The 12,276-nt window shown below is 55.3% G+C and overlaps 2 protein-coding genes across 3 annotated transcripts; both read right to left on the reverse strand.

Annotated features, from left to right (window-relative positions):
• Positions 1-1,990: 1,990 nt before the first annotated feature.
• Positions 1,991-5,484, reverse strand: NSUN5 (NOP2/Sun RNA methyltransferase 5). 2 transcript variants are annotated; one of them, XM_030462739.1, is made up of 10 exons: positions 5,371-5,484; positions 5,152-5,262; positions 4,910-5,078; positions 4,719-4,827; positions 4,302-4,440; positions 3,853-3,968; positions 3,315-3,493; positions 3,032-3,236; positions 2,725-2,877; positions 1,991-2,543 (listed from the first exon to the last, which is right to left on the reverse strand). In XM_030462739.1, exons 1-10 carry the CDS (start codon positions 5,461-5,463, stop codon positions 2,435-2,437), a joined length of 1,383 nt encoding a protein of 460 aa, XP_030318599.1. In that variant the 5' UTR covers positions 5,464-5,484; the 3' UTR covers positions 1,991-2,434. The 2 variants fall into 2 exon arrangements, with proteins under 2 accessions (XP_030318599.1, XP_030318598.1); XM_030462738.1 differs by having other exon boundaries at positions 5,152-5,274.
• A 453-nt stretch (positions 5,485-5,937) lies between these two features.
• Positions 5,938-8,619, reverse strand: TRIM50 (tripartite motif containing 50). The gene is given in 7 exon segments (XM_030462664.1): positions 5,938-6,120; positions 6,122-6,463; positions 6,465-6,621; positions 6,885-7,019; positions 7,291-7,313; positions 7,641-7,871; positions 8,575-8,619. Coding segments are annotated over 7 exon segments (1,116 nt in total).
• Positions 8,620-12,276: the final 3,657 nt, after the last annotated feature.

A 12,276-nucleotide genomic window follows, 5' to 3' on the forward strand; every position in this document is an offset into this window, starting at 1 on the left:
GCAGTGACAACCCTGACCCTAACTCCTTGTGATCTCCTCAGGAGGAGGTGGGAGGACTGAGGAGTGGTCTGGGGGTGTGGAAGGGAGATGGAGGGGTGGGAACACAGCCTGCTGGCTGCCCCCGAGGCTGAGGCAGCAGCTGGAGGCACCGCAAGAAGTTGGGGATCCCATGACCTAAAAGAACCAGGGGGAATGGAGGCAGGAATGGAGGCAGGACGCTGCTGGGGGCAGCAGGTGAACTCTTGCGTGGCCTCCATCGCCTTTCCGGCTGCCCCTACACAATAGATTTGGGGCTCTGGAACAGGTAAATGAAGATGTTGATAAAGGCCCATCCGAGGGAATTGCCCAGGCAGGCAGCCCCACACATCAGGACTGTCTGTATTAAAAAGAAAGGGTGGTCACTGTCACAGGAGGTTCCTTTCTGAGGGGATAGAGGGTCTGCTATGCCTGCCCAGCCATCCCCTGCCAGGGGGAACTCAGCTGCCTCCCTGAGACCCGGGTCAGAGAGGTGACCAGGAAACTGGTACCAGGGTCTGGTACAACCTCACACCCTGCTTCACCACCCACTTCTGGTCATGCAGGTGGGCAGTGATGAGATTGCCAAGAGGAGCCCTAAGGTGATAAAAAGGGACTTCAAGGCACTGGGCTGAGAGGTGGGGGGATCAGGAGCACAGGTGGTGTTTGCCTCAGTCCCTTCAGTGGCAGGGAATACTTCAAGGAACAGGACAGCACACCTGATCAATACATGGCTCAGAGGCTGAAGTCAACTCACAGGTTGAATTTGGGTTTCTTTCATGGGGATGTTTATAGGGCACTGGGCCTGCTGCCAGGAGATGGAGTGGAACTGGCCACAAGGGGGAAAAGGATTTTTTGCACCAGGAGCTGGCAGGGCTCATTGAGAGGGTTTTAAACTAGGCTTGAAGGGGGAAAGGGATAAAACCAGACTCACCAGGGCTGCACCTCAGGGTGGCATGGCAATATTAGGGGGGTCAAATCAGTAGCCAGCTCAAGTGCATCCATTCCAATGCACACAGCATGGGCAACAAAAGAGAAGGAACTGGAAGCCATTGTGCAGCAGGACAGCTATGGCTTAGTCACCATCAGAAGCATGGTGAGATGGTTGAATGGTGAAGTGCTGCAATGGATGGCTATAAGCTCTTCAGAAGGGACAGACAAGTCAGGAGATGCAGTGGGAGAAGCTCTGTATGTTGAGGAGGGTGTTGATTGTATAGACCTCAATGATAGTGATGATAAGGTATGTTTATGAGAAGGGAAATAAGGTGGATAGCCTGTGGAGGGTCTGTTACACATCACCCAGCCAGGATGAGGAGGCAGAAGCATTCTGCAAGTGGCAAAAGTCTCACAATTGCTAGCCCTTGTTTTGGTGGGGGACTTCATCCTACTGGATGTCTGCTCAAAATGTAACACAGCAGAGAGGAAACAGGCTAGGAGGTTACTAGGATGAAACCTTCCTGATACAGCTGGTGAGCCTACCAGAGATGCCTCTCTAGACCTGCTGTTCATAAAGAGGGAAGGACTGGTGGGTGACATGGTGGTCAGGGACTGTCTTAGGCTTAGGAACCATGACATGACAAAGTTCTCACTCCTTAGTGGAGGAAGGAAGGGGGTCACCAAAACCTCCACCATGGTCTTCCAGTAGCAGAGTTTGGCCTGTTCAGGACATTGGTTGAGCCCCTTGGGAGACAGTCTTGAAGGACAAAGGTGTCCCAGAAGGCAGGACACTCTTCAAGAGGGAAATCTTAAAGGCTCAGGAACGGGTATCCTCATGGGTCATAAAATGAAATGGTGGGGGGAAGATGAGCACCCTGTCTGGACAGGGAGATTTTGCTTCCCCCCCCAAATCCTGTGCAAGAGCAGGTGCATGGACAGGATTATTGGTATTATTTTCTTCATTGTTATTTAACTTGTCGTCCCTGCTTTGCAATACACAGCAGTGATTTCAGGATGCACAAACAGGCTGGAAAGGGCATCAAAGAGAGAAAAATCTTTAATGTTTCATCCTTACAGTCCAAAGGTTTTGCTGAAACCCCACATAAGGCCAGGAATTTTTTTTGGGGGGGACGAAGCATATGACAAAGTTGGAGCTCTCCATCCCCATGGGACACAGAACCAGGGTATGCAGGACACTGGTGGTGGCTTTAGGGGCAGAGCAGGCTGTGAGGGCCAGCCCTTGGCAATGGGGTGACACTCAGTCCTAGGCAGCAGGGTGTCCCAGGGGAGCAGGATGTCCTGAGGGTGTTCCAGGGTGTCCCTAGGGATGTCCTGGGGGAGTGAGCTGTTACAAGGTTCCACCACGGCTGCAGCACTGCAGAGCTTTGGTGTGGAGAGGCCCCGATGGTGCTGGGATACCCATGGCACTGAGAAGCATTTCCTGCCATCCCTGGCTGGGCACTGCAGCCCCCAAAATGTTACTTCACTCCTTCACCTGCTGCTTTTTCCTCTTCCTTTTCTTGGGAGCTGCTGCTGCTGTTCCTGTCCCCTCTCCATGTTGCAGATTTTCCTTGGCTGCCACTGGCAGGGAGCTGGGGATGGAAGTGAACAGTCTGAGCTATGCTCACCACAGTGCTGCAGCCCCTGCCCCCAGCCCTCCCCCCACACCCAAACCCCCCATTTCCCTCCTCAGCCATGCTTACTGCCCCGAGCTGGGCCACCGCCCTCCCAGGAGCTGCAGGAGGCAGGCAGAGCCCCCAGCCCTCCTCTCACCTCAGGGCAGCAGCCCCTTCCCCACGGCGCTCCAGCACGGCCACGAAGAAGCCCTGGGTGAGGGTGTCTATGGGGGAGGCCCGGAGGCAGCCCTCAGCCCCTGGGAAGGTGGAGAGTCCTCGGCAGGGCCAGGAGGGGAAGGCATTCACCAGCCTGTGGAGGGACAAGGGTCAGTGCTGAGCCCCAAGCCCCCCAAAACCCAGGACACTCCACACTGCACCCCCACTGAACCCCATGCTGCGTCCCCCGAGCTCCACAGCACCCAGTGCCGTGTCCCCTGTGCTGTGAACCCCAGTGCCCTGCATACCTGAATGCTGAGCCCTGCTCCTGCAGCACAGCATGCACCACGTCCTCGTTCTCCTCCCGGTGCAGCGAGCAGGTGGAGTAGACCAGGCGCTGGAGAGCTGGGAAGCTCAGGGCATGGCTCAGGACCTTGCGCTGGAAACCGGCCAGAGCCTGCAGGCGCTCGGGGCTGGGGGCAGCCTCCTCCCCCGGTTGCCGGGTCACCATCCCTGCAGGGAGAGCCTGTCACCCGGGTCCCACCTGCCCAGAGCCTGACTGGGGGTCACGGCCAGAGCCCCACACGTTACCTGAGCCACTGCAGGATGGGTCGAGGAGGATATGGGTCACCCTGGCATACTTGGGGTCTCTGGGATCCACCGTCAGGAAGTCCTGCTGGGCCAGCTGGAAGCCAGTGACCCCTGCCCTCATCAGCATGGTGTTCATGGTGGCCAAGCGTTTGGTGTCCACATCGAAGGCAAAGATCTGGCTGAAGGCAGAGCCCGGTGCCCAGGAGCAGTGTCAGCCTCCCACCAGCCCCTGGTACCCTGGCTGGGGGCAGCAGGCTGCCCTGGCTGCAGCAAGCCCCAGCCATCTGCTGGACAGGCAGAGCTGGGGAGCAGGGCTGGGAACTGAAACCTTATGTGGCTTCACACCCCCTTGAGCCCCTCCAGGGGCCCTGAGCCATCAGAGCCCCCAGCCCACCAAGAGAGAAGTGGGTATCAACAGGATAGGCTGACGGGCTGCAGTTCTTCCTGCCACCTCCTTGTGCTGTCTGTGAGCTTGGGTGGACTAGGGCACCCTGCACCCTTTCCCACCCCCTCAGCACACAAACCAACCCTCCCTCACCCCTTGTTCTTCAGGAGGGCAGCCAGGTGGCTGGTCTTGTTCCCAGGCGCAGCACAAGCATCGATGACATGGGAGCCAGCAGCAGGGTCAAGAAGGAAGGCAGGGAGACAGCTGGCCTGCAGGAGGGCAAAACCCTGTGAGCAGTGCGGGCAGTACCTGACCTCTTCTCAGGGCACAGCTGATGCTGCAAGGTCACAGGCAGCCAGTGACACGAGGCCAAGGCCACCACCACCATCACCCAGCTCCTATAGGGTGTTTTTAGAGACCAGTTCATAGCAGTTCCTCCCTATATCCCTACAGGCTACAGAAGTTTTGCTGCAGGGGAACCTCACAGCTGCAGCCTGAATCCACCATTGGCCTTTGGGTGCTGTAGCAAAGAGAGCCCAAATCCAGCCCCTGTGTCAGCAGTTTTCCTGCCCCTGCAGCCTTCTGCTCCCCAGTTCCCCTACCTTGTCCTGCAGGATTATGTGTCCTGAGGTATACAGCAGGTTGTTGTGGAAGTCTGTCTGTGAAGGGAAAACTAGCAGCTCTGGGAGATGAAGATCCGATGCGAATTTCTTCTTGGAGATGGCCCTCAGTTCCTCCATGCTGCCCAGGAGGAACAGGGAAGATGAGAGGATGAACATATGGTTCTGCTTCACCACACCCACACCAGTGCTCAGGCCCCCTTCACACCACACCTCCACTCCACCTTGGCACCACGCAGCACCCAGAGAGGTGGAAAATAAGAGTGGGGAATGATGGACACCCCAACCTGGAAACTGCGAGCACTAAGACCAACAACCTCTCAGTGCACAGGGTCCTTGCAAGCCTTTGCCACTCGCTGAGGTCCCAGATGAGGTGGGACTGCAGAAAGAAATGCTCACCTGTCTGCCTTGCCCTGGTAGGAGTAGCCCTGGCGCTTGAAGAAGTCAATCACATCCTCCACACAAGTCTTCAGGGTGTTGACTCGGACATAGCGTGGTAGCTGGGAGGCTGGGGGAGCCGCTCGGGTCAGACACAACCCCCCCACTGCCAACAGCACAGCGTGACCCCCCCCGCCCCACAGCACACTCACCCGTGGGGCTGGCTGCCGGGGCCAGCAGGTCCTCGTTGCGGCTCACCTTCTGCTGCACCTTCAGGCGGGCCAGCTCGGCCTCCAGCCGGGCCCGGTGCCTCCGGGCCAGCGCCTTCCAGCGGCCCCCGCACTTCAGCCCCTTACCGAAGAGCAGGTCGTACACCAGCACCTGCGGGGGACCCGGGTCAGCGCTGAATCCCGCCGCCGAGGGGCTATCCCCCTCCTCCTCGACACCCCTTTACCTTCGCCAGCTTTGGGGGCAGCTTCTTCTCCGCCTGCAGCAGCGCGGAGCCGGACAGCAGCTTCTCCAGCACCGGGGAGTAGCGCAGGGTCTCGGACACCAGGGCGTAGAGCTGCCGGACATGCTGGGGGGGGGTCAGGGGCTACCGGGGCCTCCACTCACACCCCCCACTCCCCCTCCAGGACTAACCCCCCTGTCTCCCCTGTCCCCGCACCCGCACCGGGAAGCGGCTGTTGTACACCAGGCTCTTGATCCCGCCATCGCCGCGTTCCAGTCCCTCCAGCACGGCGGCAGCAGCGCTGTACAGCGCCATGTTGGGTCCGGGCCGCGTGTGGGGCGGTCCGACCGGCAGCCAAGGGGCTCTCCGGGCCCCGGCTCCGCCTCTCGCGTTCTGCAGGCAGACAGGGAAGGGACTGAGTGCTCCCATGGCTGCTGATCCTCGCGTATCCTCCTTCCCGCATATCCCCCTTCCTGCATATCCCCTCCTCGCACGTCCTCACCGCGGGGCCCGTCCGGTTCCTCAGGGACGGTACCGGTGTTAACTACCAGCCAGCCCCCCTCACATTCCATTTATTCAGCAGAACAACACGCCAACAAAACCCCACAAAACAAAACCCCACGGCTCACACTTTTCAGGCCGGTGCTTTCCTTTGCAGGGAGAGTTGGGAGGCCCAGCCCAGCCCTGTGTCAGGCTGGGGATTCAGAGGTCAAGGTTGACATTTCGTGTTCGTAGAGGAGCTGGGAGGGACCCTCCTGAAGCTCACTCTGCAGTACCCACGCTACCACCTCAGGACAACCCTGACTGTCCCCTGCTGCAGCCTCGGGACAGCCCCAGCCCTCCAGCCCCAGCCTCATCCCTCCAGCTGGGCTGTGGCTTGGTGGGTTCCTCTGGGGCAGGGTGTGTGTCTGGTGCCCGGGGATGCTGGCTGGCAGCAGGCACTGGCAGGATGATGGGGGGGGAAGCAGGGCCCTCGCTCTGACCAGAACAGGTCCACGATGGGGTAGAGCTGACCCTTGAACTTGGCCTGGAAGGTGTAGATGGGGCTGACCTCGTTGGGGTTGTCAGCACTGTAGAAGGGGAGCTCTCCCTTCTCGTGGTGCAGGTAGATGCCAAGGCACTGGGGCTGGCTGGTGAGGGGCAGGGTGGCCCACAGGGTGCTGAAGGCCTCATAGATCTTCCCTTCCTTCAGGCCTGTGAGCCACACACCATTCTCAGGAGACCTGCTGAGCTTCCCTTTGTGGCTGACCGTGCCTTTGATGATGCCCACACCCCAGTGCTTCCTGGTGCCCACAATCACCTCCCAGTAGTGCTGGGAGGCCACAGGAGAAGCCTTTGGAGGTGAGGATGCAGTTGCTGGCATTGAAACGCTTGGGGTTGCTGTCCCGGCACTGATAGAGCCCACACTGCACTACTGTGTTCCCCCTGAAGAGCTCCAGGAGGGGATGTGCTGTCACTGGGTCCAGCTTCAGTCTCTGGAGCCAGAAGGAAAGCAGGCAGCCTGCAGTCAGGGGGCTGGCTCCAGGGGGCTGGCACAGCCAGACAAGTGAGCACTGCTGAACTTCAAGCAGCGGGAGTGTTATGCCAGGGCAGGCTCCTGTCAACCCAAGACGCAGCCAGCCACCAGCCCAGGAGTTCTGGGGGAGAGGAGGACACAAGCAGAGAGCAAAGCAGAGGCCTGGGCAGCCTGTCCCCCACCCCAGTGAGGCAGGGCACCCCCAAGCTGCCTGCAGGGCAGGTTGGTACCTGGCAGGACACGGCAGTGCAGGAGCTTCCACACAGTCCTCTTGATGTCATCTTGGTGGAAACATGGCTTGAAGGACATGGGGCTAAAGATGCCATCACTGGTGTGCAAGCTGTTGAGCTCTGACCTGGAAAGACACAGACAGCTGTGACACAAGTGACAGGGATGGTGTCTGACCTCTTCTCACCTGGCTGCTGCATACAATGGGGCCACTGGTGCCTCACCAGCTGCTTTTGCCCTCTCCTGGGGCTGAGTGCATGGCTCTGGCTGTCCATCACCTACAGCAGTGCCCATGGAAAGCTGCCCCATCACTGTTGAGTTGCTGCTGGCCTGGGATCTCCAGCCCTGGTGTGGAGGCACTGCCATCCCCATGGATGCTGTTTGGTCACACCACTCACCTGAACTGGGAGGAGCTGTATTTCTAGAAAATACAAGACAAAAAGAGAGTCAATGGTGTGCACCTGACAGTATGGCAGCTCTTCTGCATAGTCACAGCTGCACACTGCTGAAGCAGCCAGGGCTGTACTCTCCTGGAGAGCTAAAGGCATCACCTCTTATGGAGGGCAGGTCTCTACCTTGGGGGAAACCCTGGCTGGGCAGAGGCCACTGACATCATCTCGCTCACTGTGGTGTCCCAGTGGTGTCCCAGTCATGCTTGGTGATGGTTCCCACTGCCCAGGGCAGGCGCCAAGGCTATGAGCAGTGGGTGGAGCTGCTTGTCACTGCCCTGGCTACGAAGTGCACTCACCTGGATGGAATCAAGCTGGTTTTCATTGCTGAGGGCCTCTGGAGAGCTCTGCATCTCTGTAAGCCTCTGCAGGGCATCTGATGTCTGCTTAACCTGGGACTCAATGGAGCTGATGAGCTGGGCTGCCTTCCCCTCGGTGCTCTCCAAGAAGGTGACCTTCTCCTCACCAATGTACCTGTGCAGCTCCTGGAACTCCTTCCAGATCACTCACTTGAAGACATCTGCCTCATTCTGCCAGGAGACAGCAAAGAGTTGTGAGGGCTGCCCTGCTTCATCCTCTGCACCAGCTCTTTGCCTTCGGAGATGCCACCAGCAATGTCCACATGTCCCACCAAACCAGTCTCCACTGGCTTCCCAGGTGAAGAGCAGCTCTGTACAACAGGAGCCAGGCTGGATGGTGTTTCACCCTGCTTCACCACAGCACCCCTGCCTTGCACCTCCCCTCCACCAGAGTGTGATCCCCTGTTGTTCCAGCCAGCTTCATCAGAGCCTTGAAGGAGCTGTGGGATCCCTCAGCTCCCAGGGAACAACTTGTGTCCTGGGATAAGGTGGAGAAAGTACAGTGCCAGTTTGGACTGAGCCCTTCTGAGGAGCCCCACGGGGAAGCTTTATCCTCAAAGGGATGCAGGGAGGTCCCTGGGAGATGTCCTTTGCATGGGACACAGACAGGCAGCTAAACCTGGTATAAACAATGTGACAGCAGCAGCGTTGCTCTGCCTGGGAGCCTGCTCCAAGTGGGGTCCTCTCCAAACTGTTATCTCCTCACCTTTGGGACATTCTGTGACACCAGCTCTGCCTGCTGCTCCTGGCAGGACACCCAGCCAGGGTAACTTCACCTCTTCTGAAAACAGCGCTGTGCCACCAGAGAGCGCTAAATCACCCTGCCCAAAACCAGCTCTGTGTTTAATCCCGGAGTTTTGGGATCAACACCAACCTCAGGGATCAGGGTGGTGAAGTCCTGGGTGCTGCCCCAGGGCATGGGGAGAAGAAGAAAGGGAATAGAGGAGGTGAACTGGGGAGGCTCAGGAGCAGAGGCTGCTCCAGGGGCTGTGTGGGACACAAAGAGCTCTGGGTCACACACTCCTCATCTGCAAACACAACTGAGACTGCATCACCAACACTGTGAGCAGCAGCTCAAGGCAGGGAATTGTCTCCTTATACCCTGCTCTGGAGACTTTTATTACACAAAGGGAATTATATATTAATGATTTTTCCAATAACTAATTAACATGAGATACCTATTCAATAACATAAATACACCTATGGTTAAATACTGTAGTTAAAAACCAGTTGGCATCTGGCTGTTATTCCCAAAATCACAGTCTCTCTGTTTACTTCCTCTGCTGGGCTGCTGTAGTCTTCATCACCGTGTATGAACTCAGTTGTTACACATGCTCAGTCCATCCTTTGTCTTGTCCTCAGATCTACCTGAAACCTGCTTTGTCCAGATCATAGAATCATAGAATGGGCTGGGTTGGAAGGGACCTCTGAGACCATCAAGTCCAACCCTTGATCCACTCCCCCCGTGGTTCCCAGCCCATGGCACTCAGTGCCACATCCAGGCTCTTTGGAAATATCTCCAGACACGGAGAATCCACTACTTCCCTGGGCAGCCCATTCCAATGCCTGATCACCCTCTCCAGAAAGAAATTCTTTCTCATCTCCAACCTAAACCTCCCCTGGCACAACTTGAGACCCTGCCCTCTTGTCTTGCTGAGAGCTGCCTGGGAAAAGAGCCCAACCGCCCCCTGGCTCCAACCTCCTTTCAGGGAGTTGTAGAGAGTGATGAGGTCTCCCCTGAGCCTCCTCTTCTCCAGCCTCAACACCCCCAGCTCCCTCAGCCTCTCCTCATAGGCTCTGTGCTTGAGTCCCTTCACCAGCCCAGTTGCCTCCTTTGGACCACTCCAAAAGGATTTTGCCTTGGCAGCCTACACTGCCCAGAAGTGTCTGCTGCTCCTGTGGTTACACTTCCTCACCTCCTACATACCTTGCTACCACCAGTTAATTTATATATTCTAATTAGTCTCATAACTCAAAGCACATTCTCAAAGTTCATCATACGAAAGGCCTAACTAAGCAATAGTTGTGTTGAGCAGAAGGGCCTTTCAGTCCCCTCCCCTTCTATATCCTTTGTAAATTGTTTTGCAAGCATTATATGATTCCATTATCATTCAACATTTTCCTAAAATATTCCCCTGATTCCATCTGGTGTCTCATCCTGTTTCATTCCCATCCTTTGTAATTCCCCACAGACCTCTTACAACACCACAAAGCACATTGAATCAATTCACAGGTTAAGAGAATTAATAATATTACTACTACAAAAAACTTGCTTCAGCCACGTGCAATTGGGAAGCCACAGTTATATTGATATAAATAAAGCCTCCTGACAATTTTTTTTTTTACAACCTGGTGTTTAATCAAATGATTCATCTTTTCTACCTGGCCACTAGCTTGTGGTGAATAAGCTCTGTGTAGTTACCAGTCAATACCCAACACCTTACTCACTTGTTGAACTATGCTACTGCAAAAATGCTGTCCCCAGTCAGGGGAGGTCACTGCTGAAATCCCAAATCCAGGAATGATCTCATTCAGCAGAATCCTACCTCCTTCCCTCGCTCTGATGGTTCTGCAAGGGAATGTTTCTGGCCAGTCTGAGGTTAGTACTAACAAATCCCAACATCCCCCTTTTCTTGGGAGTTCAGAGAAATCAGTTTGCCAGTTTTGTCCAGGTACATTACCCTGACCAATACCTCCTAACTTTAATCTCTTAGTGGTATTTGCATTGTTCTTTAAATAAATTTCACTCTGCTTTGTTACTTACTTTACTGGAGTGTACATGTTGTACCTGCTATGTGTCTGCTGAGTGCCCCATAAAGGGAACCTGCTCCCCAGTGGGTTTTCTTTGGATTAATTTCCAGAGGTATTTTGCAGATATGACCAATATCCCACTGGTTAGGTTTGTCCATGACCAGGCACTACCAAGGCACACAGACCTTGGATCATGGCCTCACCTTCTCTCCCATAGCCAGGTTCAGAATTTACATCTGCTCCATCCAGCTCACCACCAGGGACAAGAGCTGTTATTTGAGATGTGTTTCCAGCAATATTTTAGCTCCTCAATCAGCAAAGTTATTCCCAGTTTCCTGTTCAGTGTTACCTCAAGGCTTTAAGACCAGCCCAACCATCCCTGGAAGCCAGCTGGCCCAATAACTTGAATAGTGGAACCCACCATAAGCTGATGTTGACAACCTCTTAATTGTTGCTGAGACTGAAGGGAGCTGTCAGCAATGTCAGAAACAGCGTCACCAGCAGGTCCAGGGAGGTGATTCTTCCCCTGTACTCAGCGCTGGTTAGGCCACACCTCGAGTACTGTGTCCAGTTCTGGGCCCCTCAGTTTAAGAAGGATGTAGAGGTCCTGGAACAGGTCCAAAGGAGGGCAACCAGGCTGGTGAAGGGACTCGAGCACAGGCCCTATGAGGAGAGGCTGAGGGAGCTGGGGCTGTTCAGCCTGAAGAAGAGGAGGCTCAGGGGAGACCTCATTGCTGTCTACAACTACCTGAAAGGAGGCTGTAGCGAGGTGGGAACTGGACTCTTTTCACAGACGACCTTCAACAAGACAAGAGGACACAGTCTTAAGTTGTGCCAGGGGAGGTTTAGGTTAGATATTAGAAAGAATTTCTTCACGGAGAGGGTGATTAGGCTATGGAATGGACTGCCCGGAGAGGTGGTAGATTCTCCGTCCCTGGAGACATTTAAAAAAAGACTGGATGTGGCACTCAGTGCCATGGTCTAGCAACTGCTCCGGTGGGTCAAGGGTTGGACTAGATGATCTCTGAGGTCCCTTCCAACCCGGCTAATTCTATGATTCTATGATTCAATGGACTCTAAATCTGTTAAACTTTCTGGGACTAAGCAGGTGTCAGGTTTCTCAAGGGAAAGCCCAGCTGATCCAGAAAATATTTACAGATCTTGGATTTGAGATCTTGGGAGGCCAGCAAGAACTTGGACCTGAACAAAAGAAAGCTATCTGCTGGACACCTGAGGCAAAAAGGGTGAAAGAACCCCAGAATTTCTGGCCATGACAGCTTGGCACTGATTATAGATTCATAATTATGGACTAAAAAGTCAAGCCTCAGGATCTTTTCTCTGTGGGGCCATGGGAGACGCTGTAACCTATGAGTGTATTCAAGCTCTTGAAGCTGTGTATTCCAGGAGGCCAGAACTGAAGGGAGAACCACTGGAAGCAGAGAGGTGACAGTGAAAGTGTGGGAAAACATGCATGCAGCAATCACCTGGAGATGGCAGTGACCACGTAGGAACCCTCCCCCAGCACTGCTAATAAAGAATGTCACCTTAACAGTGACAAAGCCAGGCAGAAAGGGACCTGGGAGTCTGGATTGATAGGAAGCTGAACATGAGCCAGCAGTGTGCCCAGGTGGCCAAGAAGGCCAATGGCATCCTGGCCTGGATCAGGAACAGGGTGGCCAGCAGGTCCAGGGAAGGGATTCTGCCCCTGTACTCAGCCCTGGTGAGGCCACAGCTTGAGTCCTGTGTCCAGTTCTGGGCCCCTCAGCTCAGGAAGGAGATTGAGGTGCTGGAGCAGGTCCAAAGGAGGGCAACCAGGCTGGTGAAG

The sequence above is a fragment of the Calypte anna genome, chromosome 19, assembly GCF_003957555.1.
Source record: "Calypte anna isolate BGI_N300 chromosome 19, bCalAnn1_v1.p, whole genome shotgun sequence".
In the NCBI taxonomy this organism is placed as follows: Eukaryota; Metazoa; Chordata; class Aves; order Apodiformes; family Trochilidae; genus Calypte; species Calypte anna.

Coding starts and splice junctions, on each gene's coding strand:
- NSUN5 (XM_030462738.1), bottom strand. CDS start 5,463: ATGGCGCTGTACAGCGCTGCTGCCGCCGTGCTGGAGGGACTGGAACGC. Junction 4,828..4,909: donor CCCGGCAGCCAGCCCCACGG/GTGAGTGTGCTG, acceptor CGGCTCCCCCAG/CCTCCCAGCTACCACGCTAT. Junction 3,494..3,852: donor GCCCTCCTGAAGAACAAGGG/GTGAGGGAGGGT, acceptor CTCTGCCTTCAG/CCAGATCTTTGCCTTCGATG.